The sequence below is a fragment of the Spermophilus citellus genome (assembly GCF_964194105.1).
Source record: "Spermophilus citellus genome assembly, chromosome: 3".
NCBI lineage: Eukaryota > Metazoa > Chordata > Mammalia > Rodentia > Sciuridae > Spermophilus > Spermophilus citellus.
The window spans coordinates 206316888-206330301 of NC_138184.1; the positions used below are offsets into that span (position 1 = coordinate 206316888).

The following is a 13414-nucleotide window of genomic DNA, read 5'->3' on the forward strand; positions in this document are numbered from 1 at the left end:
GTAACAAAGTAGATTACTATGATAAATTTAAAACTATGCTATTAACACTTTAAAGATTAAATTAAAAAATAAAACATAATGATTAGTTTTCTTTTGAAGACTAGATAATGGAATTAATGTAAAAAGTCATTATTTTTAGTAAGATTTATACTATATAATTCTTGATATTTTTATAGATATATTTTTTAAATGTTAGAATTCAGAGAAAATATAGCTCCCATTATTCCCCTTTAAATTTTAAGAGAGACATATTTACTGATTAAAGAAAAATCAAGTCAAACATCTCTTTTACATCTTTTTTTAACCTACTCAATGCCAAAAAATTTCAAAGATTTCTAATTTAAAGGAGTAGATGCTAAGAAATCAAAGTGCCTGGACTGCTCTTTTATAAACTCACTAAAATATCATCTAGTAACCTTTGGGATGGGCTATCATTTAATTTTAAGCTTTTATTATTATTTTTGGAAAACAACTTTGTTCTTGAACATGGCAATAAATATACTTGACATTTTTAACACATCCTAGAGATAGTGTAAAATTGAGAACAGAAATTCTTTTCTAGGAACAAAGGTCAAAAGATTATGCATTGTGAAAGCAGTTTTATGTTTCTTAAGATGTAGATGGCGGGCTGAGGATGTGGCTCAAGCGGTAGCGCGCTCGCCTGGCATGCGTGCGGCCCGGGTTCGATCCTCAGCACCACATACCAACAAAGATGTTGTGTCCGCCGAGAACTAAAAAATAAATATTAAAATTCTCTCTCTCTCTCTCTCTCCCCTCTCTCACTCTCTCTTTAAAAAAAAAAAAAGATGTAGATGGCTACTATCTAAAACACACCATACTCTATTGTTTCTTAAAATTTCAAGATTATATATATATATATATATATATAAACTTTGAGGAGAATGAATAATACAGTAATGCTGTTACCTTTTAGCCGGTGACTTAGAATCTGTTCCAAAATAGCTGCAAAATTGTTAAATTCAGGAGAGGAATCATCAATTGTCTCAAAGCAAGATCGATCAATGAGGGTCTTCACAGAAAACCTAAGGAGGGGATAAAAAGATTATTGTTGCTTTTAGGCAGAGTTAATTCATTTACCATGTAAGTATAAAAAAACTGGGATAAAGGCAATTTGGGGAAGAATTATAGAAATATTTTATAAGATTATATATTCTGAAAATCCTATTTATTCAAATTCACTCTGTAAATAGATAAATTTAAATAAAAACTAAGCTTTTCACTTGTATACTTAATATCTGGTATGGTCTGAATATGTGCCTTCCCCAGATTCATATGTTCATATCTGAACCCCAAAGCAATAGTACCAAGAGGTGAAGTTTCTGGGAGGTGATGCTCTTTTATTGGCATCCTTGTGGAAAAGGTCCAAGGGAGGTTGCTTGCTTCTTCTGCCCAGTAAGGATATACAGAAGGCACCAAACAGGAGCAATGTCCTTTACCAAACAATTAATCTGCTAGCACCTTAATTATGGTGCCTCCAAAACTGAAAAATACATTCATATTATTTATAAATTCCCAGTCTATGGTACTTTGGTATAGCAGCCTGAAAAGTTTAAGATACTACCTATTCACCAAACTAAGACTTTAAAATAGCTCTCTGGGGCTGGGGCTATAGCTCAGTGGCAGAACGCTTGCCTAGCACTGTGAGGCACTAGGTTCAATCCTTAGCACCACATAAAAAAAAATAAATAAATGCTGTCCATCTAAAACTACAAAAAAAATTTTTTAAATAAATATAAAATAGCTCTCTGTCCTCACAGTTATTAAAATCAGAATCAAAATAAGATCTAAACTATTAATTCCAAACTACTCAAAAGCCTCAATTTGCCATAGTTTACATATGATTTTTCAACTTTTTGATGGTGTAAAAGTATACTCACAAAATTATTTTTCACCTTCAGTACAGTATTCAATAAATTACATGAACTATTCAACACTTTATTATAAAATAGGATTTGTGTTAGATGATTTTTGTTCAACTGCAGAAAAAAAAAGTAAGTGTTTTGAACATTTTTAAGGTGGGTGAAGCTAAGCTACAATGTTTGGAAGCTTGGGTATATTAAACTATTTTTTATTTATAACATTTTCATTTTATAATAGATTTATCAGGATATAACCCCACTTTAAGTCCAGAAAAATCTGAGAACTAGTAATAAATTTGATTTTGAGACTTCAGAGTTTTTGAACACAAAATAGAATAAAACAGGATGTGAGCATTCATAAATTGCAAACCCAGTTTGTTTTTATTTTTGTTTTTATATCAGGGATTGAACACAGGGATGCTTAACTACTGAGACACATCCCTAGCCCTTTTTTATTTTGAGACAGGGCCTTGTTAAGTTGTTTATGGCTTCCTTAAGTTTCTGAGGCTGCCTTTGAACTTGCAATACCTCCTGACTCAGCCAGAAATGCTGGTATTATAAGCATGTACCACCACAACTGCCTAAATCCAGTTTTTTATAAGTTGTAGATAAGAAAACCTGCACATCTATAAATAATACTTATATTTGTTCTTCCTATCAGAATGTCCTTTCTATTTCTTTTTTTTTTTTTAATATTTATTTTTTAGTTCTCGGCGGACACAACATCTTTGTTGGTATGTGGTGCTGAGGATCGAACCCGGGCCGCACGCATGCCAGGCGAGCGCGCTACCGCTTGAGCCACATCCCCAGCCCCTGTCCTTTCTATTTCTGATTGTCAAAGATCAAAAAATGTTTAGGTCTCAGCTCAAATGCTATCTCTTCAATGAAGAATTGTCTACCTTCATATTCCTAACACTAACTAGCATTTTGTTTGCATCTCTCTTAAGAGACAATTACAGTTTAACTTACAACCATTACTTGTGCTGCCTATCCCTATCTTGTTAAAATACAAATTCCTCCAGGGCAGAAACATGCCATCTGCATGGTGGTATCTTCCTCAGCACCTAGGACAATGTCTTCAACATTGTACTTAAGAAATACTTATTGATTTATTTGAAAATTCTGTAGTGAAAGAATGGCAAAGAAATGTTCAAATGCCTACCAATGTCGTGGCAAAATAAAAGTTTATTTTTTAACATGTATAGATTTGCATATTCATCATCAAAATCAGGATACAAAACACTGTCACTTCTAACAATTCCTTTGTCCTGTGCCTTTAAAGTTCTGCCTTACAGGGAAGACAGATCTGAGTGCCCAAGACAAACAGTGGGGAATGAAGAAGATTGCTAGGAGAACTGCTAAATTTTCCTATAAAAGATATTATGTGCATGATAAAAACCTAAGATGGTGAATCTCAAAGCACCAAATTACTTTTAACTCAACACCTGACTAAAAAACTAAAACAAAAACCAAATTCCAAATACCCTAAAGCATATTAAACACAACTTCTGTTATTTCTAAGTACAAAAAGGCAAGTGAAAAAGCATTTTAAATAATTTCTATTATATTAAGGTTAATAATGAAGAAGAAGAATATTCCCCAGCTTTGCTTGATCATATGTATTTAAGCTCTCCTATCAACATGAACCAAAACTTCAGAAGGCAAATCAGTTCCTCAGAATCTGTGTTTTACTTCCAACTATTTAAATCTTCCCACTCAACACTTACTGTTCTAAGTCATGTAGTTAGCTCCATTATGCCAGAGTAATGAGAATCTTTCTGCTATAACACAGCAACTAGTTAAGATGTGCTATAAAAACCAAACCTGTAAAAAGAATTTCAGTATGTCTAAAAAATATCACACAGATGTTGAGCTATTTCCTGATAATGATGACATTAATATTAGTCATCTATTTCTTGAAAAGGAGTGATTTTTAAATAATAAGGTGACAATTTGATGAATATCTAAAAATACCAAATCAAATCCAAGTAACAGCTTTTTCATAAGAGTTAAAAAATAAAAAATTAACATAAAAGCAACTTATAATGAAATTTCTGAAATAATTTTTGAAATGTCTATTTCAAAATATTTTTTTCCATCTTCAATATTCACAGGAAATTTTTGTTAGCTTAGAAATAAAAGTGATTGGGTTGGGGTTGCAGCTCAGTGAGAGGTGTATCTCAGTCTAGCACATGAGAGACCCTGGATTCAATCCTCAGCACTACATAAAGATAAATAAATAAAATAAAGATATTTTTCCATCTACAATTTTTTAAAAAAATTTAAAAGAAATAAAAATGATTATTAGTAAAACCTTCAAACCTCAAAATATGTGAATTATGTTTATCCCTTTGATAATACACTGAAGAGAAATGAGTAACAAAACTATAAAAGATGCTTATTATAACTATATTAATTCCTTCCACAGTTTAGTTTTGTAACAATTATAATTAAAAATAATGCAAAAGTATAACAACAAAATCAAAAATAATTCTTTTTTTACTTTTTATTGAAAAGAATCTATTTAAAAAGTAGAAATTCACCTCTAATATTTAAGGTCTCCTAATAGTAATACATTTATATACATTAACATACATAGAGATTGAGTAGGAAAAAAATCAAATAAGTCTGAAGATAACTAAAGTATATAAAACCATCTAGAACTGTCACATTTAAAAATGGTTCAGAATAGTCATTAAATTTTTTAAAATATACCATAAGTATCCAAATTCTTTCTCAAACATTTTCTTAATTTAAAAAAATTTTTAGTTGTAGATAGACACAATACCTTTATTTTATTTACTTATGTAGCACTGAGGATCAAACCCAGTGCTCTGTGCATACAAGGCAAGTGCTCTACCACTGAGCCACAACCCCAGCACTAAATATTCAAATTCTGAGAGATTTCTTACTATTATTTCACACCCAACTTATAGGATTCCTTACACTGTATCCTTATAATTAGCAGAGTAAACTATTCTCTGCTATTAAAATAATAGCCATCATCAACAATCAACAAGGAGTTGACAGCCAAGAGATATGACAATACAGAATATTGACTACAGGTGATAAGAGCTGTTCAATGGAAGGCTTATTTTCTTTGTCAGATTTTACATCAGAAATTTTTAAAAAATTGAAATTAGTAACATGCCTTCTTTTTGAAAGAGTTATGCAAGAATTCACAAACATTTTGTGTATTTTTCCATTTTTTGTATAATATAAATAATTTTAAAATGAGAAAAAATACTTTTAATGTATCCTTTTGGCAGAAATCTACAGATTATTATCCATACATCAAATTCAACTATTTGCCTGATTCTGAAAATAAACATTTATTGGAATAACAACAAAAAGTTCCAACCATCTTTCCTTAAGTTTGTACCCCCAAACTCAAAAGTCTCTATTCTATCATTTAAAAAAAAATTACCTAATGTAAAAATTCCTTACAATGTATCCTTATAATCAGCAGAGTTAACTCTCTTGAAAGAGAGAAGTAGTATATTTTAAAATACATACCCTATCTGCACTTTCAAAATTTAAAATTGTTCATCTGAGCACCTTAAAATGAGATACTGAGCTGGGGTTGTGGCTCGCTCAGCACATGCAAGGCCCTGGGTTCCATCCTCAGCATCACATTAAAAAAGTAAATAAATAAAATAAAGGTATTGTGTCCAACTACAACTAAAAAATAAATATTTTTTAAAAAGAATGAGATACTATAGTATTAACATCTTATCTTGCTATATAAGCAGATTGATTATTGGAGATTGTTCAACTTGACAACGAAGCATAATGTTAAAAAAAAATAGAAGGCAAAATTTCCCCTCAAAAATTTTTTTTCTAAAATTAGAAATCTATCAAAACAAAAACAAACTTTCCATTTTTAAATCAATTAACTGGTTTGACCTTATATGTAAGAACACCCAACTACAATTGTTTAAACAAAGAATATTTTAAGATGGATGTGGTATAGTCCCAGCTACTGGAAAAGCAGGAGGATCCGCTGGTACTACAAGTTTGGGACCAGCCTGGCCAACAGTAAGACTAAGTAAAAAAAAAAAAAAAATTATACACTTGGATCACATATCCTTTTGAATCCATCTGTTCTTTATCCAAAGGCAAAATATTCAAGTAGAATACCACAAGTAAACCACACTGTAAACTACACTCCAAAGCAGCAGCAGAGCAATATAAAGAACAGGGGTTTGGGCACTGAAAGATGCTTGGACTCATACCTGGCTCTTGTTCAGTCCTTGTCAAGATACTGAACTCAGGTTCTTCAGTAACTAATTACCTAATGATTGTGAAGAAAAGATATAGCATATGCAAGACATGTAGCATAGTGTTAGCTTATACAAAAACTACTATGTGTCTACATGCATCCCCTTTGTTTTCAGATTATCACCACTACACTTAACATTTAAGCATAGAAAAAAATGCAGGAATTCTGAGTTTCTGCATGTAAATTTATATTTTTTAAAGTGTAATATGTAGCAGTCATGGAATATTGATCTGTATCAATCACCGACACTCCTGGGAGAATAAGATCCAGTTGATCTGACACTCAATGCAACATAGTATAAAAGGAAAAGCATATGTTTTGTCAGATATCTGTGTTTGAATACTTGCAATGTTAGTCTTAACTATAAAATAAATCTGATTAAAAAATGTTATGGGGCTGGGGATGTGGCTCAAGCGGTAGCGCGCTCGCCTGGCATGCGTGCGGCCCGGGTTCGATCCTCAGCACCACATACAAAGACGTTGTGTCCGCCGAGAACTAAAAAATAAATATTAAAAATTCTCTCTCTCTCTCTCTCCTCTCTCACTCTCTCTTTAAAAAAAATGTTATAATTAGAATTTCCATTATTTATCATAAAGCTCAAGCTAGGGTTTTTCATCCAAAAAACATACTTTCCATACATGATATAAGATGAATAAGTACATTTTCTCCTGATGTTAGACAGTGATATTTTCTGGGCTTTTAAAATTTTATTAAATTTTAAAATATGTTAATATTAATTTTGAGACTATATTTTAAATATAATAGAGGATTTCATTTTATAATTAAAAATACTAAGAGAGATTTTAAAATCTAAAAATCAAATGTTAAATTTGAAAATTTGGCAGATATTGTTTCCTTATCCTTTTCTAAACATAATCACAATTGGATAAATTGGGCAATAAATCATTTTTCTTATTACTGGTATTAAAACAACAAAATTGCACATTATACACATTTTCTAGCTTTTATAAAATACTTGCAAAACAGTAGGAATTTTGTCATTTTGAAATTCTTACCTATTATTATTGTGGAAAAAAATTTTTTAGGGGTCTCAATCTGTTGCCTAGGTTAGCCTTGAATTCTCAATCGTACTGCCTTAGTAGCTGGTTTTACAAGTACCAGGGACCATGCCTGGCTAAAATGTTGTTTTTCAAAAAGACAATAAAGTTGATTGCTTTGGGAAAGTAAATTTTAAAAAAAATTATTAATTTCAACTCAACCTTTACTATTCTATTGTTTTTATTCAAACACTGGAAGAGATAAATTTTTATCTTTCATTCCCAAATAAATTTTAATTAGAAAAATGCTATTCAAAGGAAAGCAAATTCTATGGCTGAAGCTATTCTCATGCATTAGGGTGACTTTTTAGAAATTTAGTACAGGTACTTTTTAAATTTGACTTTCAAACTCAGCTTGTAAATATCTACCACTATTATACTTTACTAGTTAGAATTATTTGACAATCATGTTCACTATATAATAGATACTGGAAATAAAAATCAATGGTGAATAAAATTATTAATGTTTACAAAATTCACATTCTGCAAGAGAAAATATAACTAGACAACATAATGAATGCTGTATTAATTTTTATAACCTATACCAGAGCAAATATTTGAGATTGCTTATGGGGTAATATAAAATACAATCAGTTAGCTAGTATAAATTAAAACTGGAGAGAAAATTAAAAATGTGACAACTGACCTATTTCAAGTAGAATAGAATAGACTGTGATAGACTAGCACTCCCACAGAGTACAGCCAGAAAAATGAGGTGGGGGCTGTAGAGTGTTACAAAATCATGTGCTTGAAGGCTACAAAGAATTGTTGAAACATTAGGAATTGGAAGAGTCTAAGACTCCTGAGAAGAGAAAGTTCAAAAAAGTGAGCTTTTATAACACCTTTACGTAGGAATACCTGCAAATTCTGAATGCTAGTAGGGTCTGGTACCCACAGAAAGCTGGTGATGGGGACAAAATCCAGAAAAGCCTTTAAAGTAGATTTGGGAAGGTCTCAAACCCTTTCCCTTTATCTGGGGCTTGTGTGGCACAAGAAACTTGTAGAGGTACAGGAAACTAAAATCCTAATGAGAAAGCTTGTGAAAAACTAAGTAAAGGACTTGATAATCCTGGAAGACAAAGTAATAGTGCAGGAACTGCTTGAGGAAGCGAATTTAAAATCATCAAATCTAGGTTGAGAACTCTGGAAGTCCAAGGGCAAACAACAGGTTGTGAAAGACTCATCAGAGTTGACACTCAGCCTGGATTCAGAACCGTCCCTGACTGGATAAAGGTGATCAGCCACCACTCTTTCTTCTGGAGGAAGACAGCACTGGTAAAAGAATTGAGAACTGCCCTACACTATTGCCATGGGCACTACCATGATGTTGGCCATGTTTCCCCCCACCCCCATTTTTGTATTGTGGATTGAATTCAGAGGTGCTTTTCCACTAAGCTACATTTTGATTTATTTTATTTTATTTCTTTTTGGTGCCATGGAGTGAACCCAGGGACACCAAACCACTGAGCCACATCCCCAGCCCCCCTTTTTTGTGAGACAGGTATCATGTCCTGAGCAACAGCTTTATTCTGTGCTACACAAACTAGGCTGTGAGAGGAGTAAGAAAAAACAAACACACGCACAAGTAGAGAAAAAAGCCAGGACCCTGTGGATCTGCCAACTCTGGTGGAGAAAGTCTGACCACAAGCAAGCTTGGCACATTTATTACATAATTTTAAAAATCAAAAGGATTTAGTGTGAGAAAACTTCTTCAAAAAACTGAAGTTGGGAGTAATACCGCTCAATTAGGGCTTATCACTTTGTGCCTATAACTCTCTACCCTCTGGGCAGCAGGTGTCTGAACGCAAGGCCACAAACTAAAAAATTCCATGGCTGCTGCAGAATCCCCCTTGCACAGGGAGTCACCTGTTGGGCTATCTTCCGTCTGCACCAAGCAATTCCCAAGGGAGGTGTCACCTATGTCTCTGGACAGTTCAAAGACCTATAATTCATTCGCTGCTCCCAACAACAGGGTCTTGATAAGTTGCTTAGGGTCTTGATAAGTTGCTTAGGGTCTTGATAAGTTGCTGAGGCTAGGGTCCATCTTGTGATTTCCTCTGCTCAGTCTCCCATGTTAACTGGGGAGGCCATGTTTTTCTAAAAGTGAGTGGTGTATTCCATCTGTTTGCCCCAATGTGATGTCCTCCATTGTATGTTATGCTGTTATGTAACACTTAATATATTGTTTATAATACAATTAGCACGTTTTAGTAAGCTTTGCAATACTGTGACCTGACAAGAAAATTAAGAGGGGGAAATGTTTATTTTGGCACACGGATGGCTGACTCCATAGCTCTGGGCCCAAAGTGAGGCAGGGCATCATGGCAGAAGGGTGTGGTAGAGAGAAGCTGCTCTAGAATGGCAACCAGAAAGAAAGAGAACGACGTGCAAATGTGCGCTCAAGATCCTCCAGTCACATCCCCTACCTATAGTTACTGCCCAGTTAATCACTCCACTGATTAGGCTATACCTCTCTGATAATCTATCTTTTCACCTCTGAGAATTCTTGCATTGTCTCATGCATGAGCTTTTGAGGTTACCTCAGATTTAAACCATAACAGCATAATAGGATTGAAAAAAAAAAGAAAGTGCTAAAGAAAAAAATCAACACATTACATGACATTTAAAAAATTCTAGGAGCTGGGGATGTGGCTCAAGCAGTAGTGTGCTCACCTGGCATGCGTTCGGCCAGGGTTCAATCCTCAGCACCACATACAAACAAAGATGTTGTGCCCGCCGAAAACTAAAAAATAAATATTAAAATATTCTCTTTCTCTCTCTCTCTCTCTTTAAAAAAAAAAATTCTAGACATACCACAATATAAAATGACATGCAAAAAGAAAGAAAATTGCATGAGGCAAAAAACAAAAACAGATGTAAAAATGATCTAACTATTCTAAACCGATATCAAGAACTTCAAAATAACTATGGTTAATAAATACATTCAAGAGGATAAAAGAAAAGAACATAATACATGAAAGGATAGTTCTTTTTATCAGAAGACAGAGGATAAAAATCATGCAGAAATTCTAGAACTATTTGAAATTAAAAACTCATCAATGGATTAAATAGTACAATAGATACAACAGAAGAAAATATTAATGAACTGGAAAAGAACATAGTTTGTATATATATAGAAAACTAGAAGCATAAAGAGAAAAAAGACTAAAAATACAGAAAAGAATGAATCAAATGAGGCCTGGAAAAGTTTAACATAAATATAATTAAAGAGTAAGAAGACAATGGCTAAAGTTCTTCCAAAATTGATGGAAGAAAGGGTAAATTTGTATTTTCTGAATGAGCATAAAATATAATAATAATAAAATAATCTTGTAGAATTTAAAATATATGTAGGTTTTTAAAGTATGTTTTAGGGTGATGAAAAATAAATGGTTATTACACTATTGGAAAAGGAATAAAAGCCATGATTTTCATTATAATACAATAAATCAAAGGTAACTTCCAAAAGTATAGAAACTGAATATAAATATATAGAGAAACAGAAAAAGAACATATGACTAGTAAATTTGCAGAGTGAAAAATTGGAATAGTGGAATGGATAGAACTATAAATAATACTTTATTAATAAATAAGAAGGCAAGAAAAGAGAAAAAGTAAACATAAACCAAATATTAAGATAACAGATTTAAATCCAAATAAAATAATATTAACATAAATGTAAATGAGCTAAATACCCTAAATAAAAGACTAAGATTATCAAGCTAGGTAACACGCAAAGTTCAATTCTATCCTGCCTACTGGAAAATTTTTAAGTATCCAGAAAGTAAAAAGATGGCAAAGACACAAATAATAAAAGAAAACTTTTAACTATATTAATTGCAGACAAAATAGTGTTTAAGATAGCATTATTAAAGATAAAAAGGAAAATTTCCTAATGATAATGAAAATGTTTAATCTTGACCCCCTATATATAATACCATAAATTTAAAAAAACTGAAGATGGATTGTTGGTATAAATGTGAAAAAATAAAGGTTTAGAAGAAAATAAGAGATGTTTTCATTACTTTGGAGTAAGCAGATTTCTTATGATCGCAGTCAGCATTAGCCATGAAAGAAATTTAGACTACTTTCAATAAAGAACTTCCATTGATCAAAACACACTGTAGAATGAAAAATAAAGCCACAAAATGAGCGGGGGGGGGGGGGGCTGAGCAGTATATTTATGATAGGTGCACCTTTCTGAGCATATAAATCAATAAAATTTCTATTAAAAAGAAGGGGCAAGCCAGTAGTAATGGCACATGCCTGTAATCTTACTTGCTCAGGAGGCTGAGGCAGGAGGATTACAATTTTTTTTAAAAAATCGTTTTTTTAGATGTTGATGAACTTTCATTTATTTATATGCAGTGCTGAGAATCGAACCCAGTGCCTCAAACATGCTAGGCAAGCGCTTTGCCACTGAACCCCAGCCCAGGAGGATTATAACTTAGGAGTCTAACCTGTGTAATTTAGTGGCACTTCATCTCAAAATAAAAAAAATAAAAGGGCTGGGGACATAGCTTAGTGGTAGAGTACCCCTGGGTTCAATCCCCATTACTCATCTCTCCACCAGACGTTGGGGCATAGTAGAGCTAAGAATAAGGTTAAATGCATTACTGTAGTGTTCTATGTATTTTCTAGAGATTAGTATAGATTTAACACTAAGATTTCTTAAAACTATTCAATAAAAAGATAAAGTTGTCAGTTATATATCCATGTGTCAGTAGATACAAGAAAATTAATTGCTTAGTAATACAATTGTTGGTGCTAACACAGATATTTCTCACAGAAGTCTTCACCCAAAGTAGCTACTTTTTGACATAACAGTGTTCTTGATAGTAAGTTCAAGAAGACTCTCTGATTGCTTCTTCTGATGACTCTCAACACAACTCATACATCATTTCACTGATGAAATTTTACTAATACAAAATAGATAACATGGGGATAGCACAGCAAGGAGCAACACAGTGTACAAATTCAGCTGCTCTAAGATGATCTGGACTGACCCAGAAGTAAATTTTATAAACCTGTAAGAGTAAACAGAAGAGTGGATAAGCCTCACACATTCCCCTGTGATTATTGAATCTCTTAGCTCCACTTTTGACATTTATCCAGCAGCCACAAAGTTAAAACAAATACCCCCTAGTAAATGCCTGGGAGATAGCTCTTTTCTGTTGTCACTTAATCTGAAACCAGTTTAGCTGCAGGAAAAGATGATGACTTTTTGTGAGTGCTGAAAAGTCTACCTAGAACCAGCAACTAAAAAAAGGATCTCCATGTTAAGCACCTACCAGTAGGGTACTAAGAATTCTTAAACTTATCAAACTTGCCCCAAAGCAATATACCTAATGCTGATCAAAGTCCCAACCCAAAGTTCTACTTCATACAGCATGACTAACAAAACTTTAGTCAAAAGTATTATAATCAAGCTGGGTGCAGTAGCACACGGCTGTTAATTCCTGCTACCAGGGAGACTGAGACTGAAGGACTGCAAATTCAAGGCTAGTCTGGGCAACTTAATGAGACTTGTCTTAAAACAAAAGGGCTGGAAGTATAGCTCAACCGTAGAACACTTGCTCCTGGGTTCAATCCCTACTACTGCCAAAAAAAGTATTTTAATGATTATAGTCAAGATATGAACAGTCTTAAGAAGAACACTCAAGCAAACAGTAACAAGAAAAACAAAATAACTGCATTTACAGTTATTTAAAGGATTAAGCTGCTAATAATATTCAATAACATTTCACATATCTGCATCTCTCCCAGCAAGTTCAAATACAGCGACAGACATTTTTCTGATTGTTCAGCAACCAGAATGTTGAGAAGTTTAAATTGCTCAAATTCACTCAAACCTCTGCGCTTTTTTTTAAAGACCATACACATTAGAAATTTAGTTATCTGCTCTCCTAGCTCACAGTTATAATCAGCAAGTCAAAATGAGAAGTGCAAAGAAAGAGCTGCTAGAAACAGTTGTAAGAAATAACAGCTACCTTGGTAGGAAGAAATAGCAGCCTGTAAAAACAAAGAACACCAAACACACAATCTTAAGGGGCCATTTAGCAAAAACCTCTAGGGATCTCAAGAGTCTCAAAGGGCAATCATTGTACAGTGAGCATATTCATAGAAACATGTCCAGAATAAGTCATCAGTAAGTTATTATGTCATGCATAATCTTGTTAAAGAAGGTAGGGAAA

The 13414-nt window shown here is 33.1% G+C and overlaps 1 protein-coding gene across 7 annotated transcripts in view; it reads right to left on the reverse strand.

The window, feature by feature from the left end:
* The window catches only part of RUNDC3B (RUN domain containing 3B), a 149804-nt gene that overhangs the window by 132560 nt on the left and 3830 nt on the right, over window positions 1–13414 (reverse strand). For all 7 annotated transcript variants that reach the window (XM_081287888.1, XM_081287884.1, XM_081287887.1 and 4 more), the window contains exon 2: window positions 928–1043. In XM_081287888.1, the coding sequence (XP_081144014.1) occupies window positions 928–1043 (116 nt within the window). The remainder of the gene's footprint in view (window positions 1–927; window positions 1044–13414) is intronic.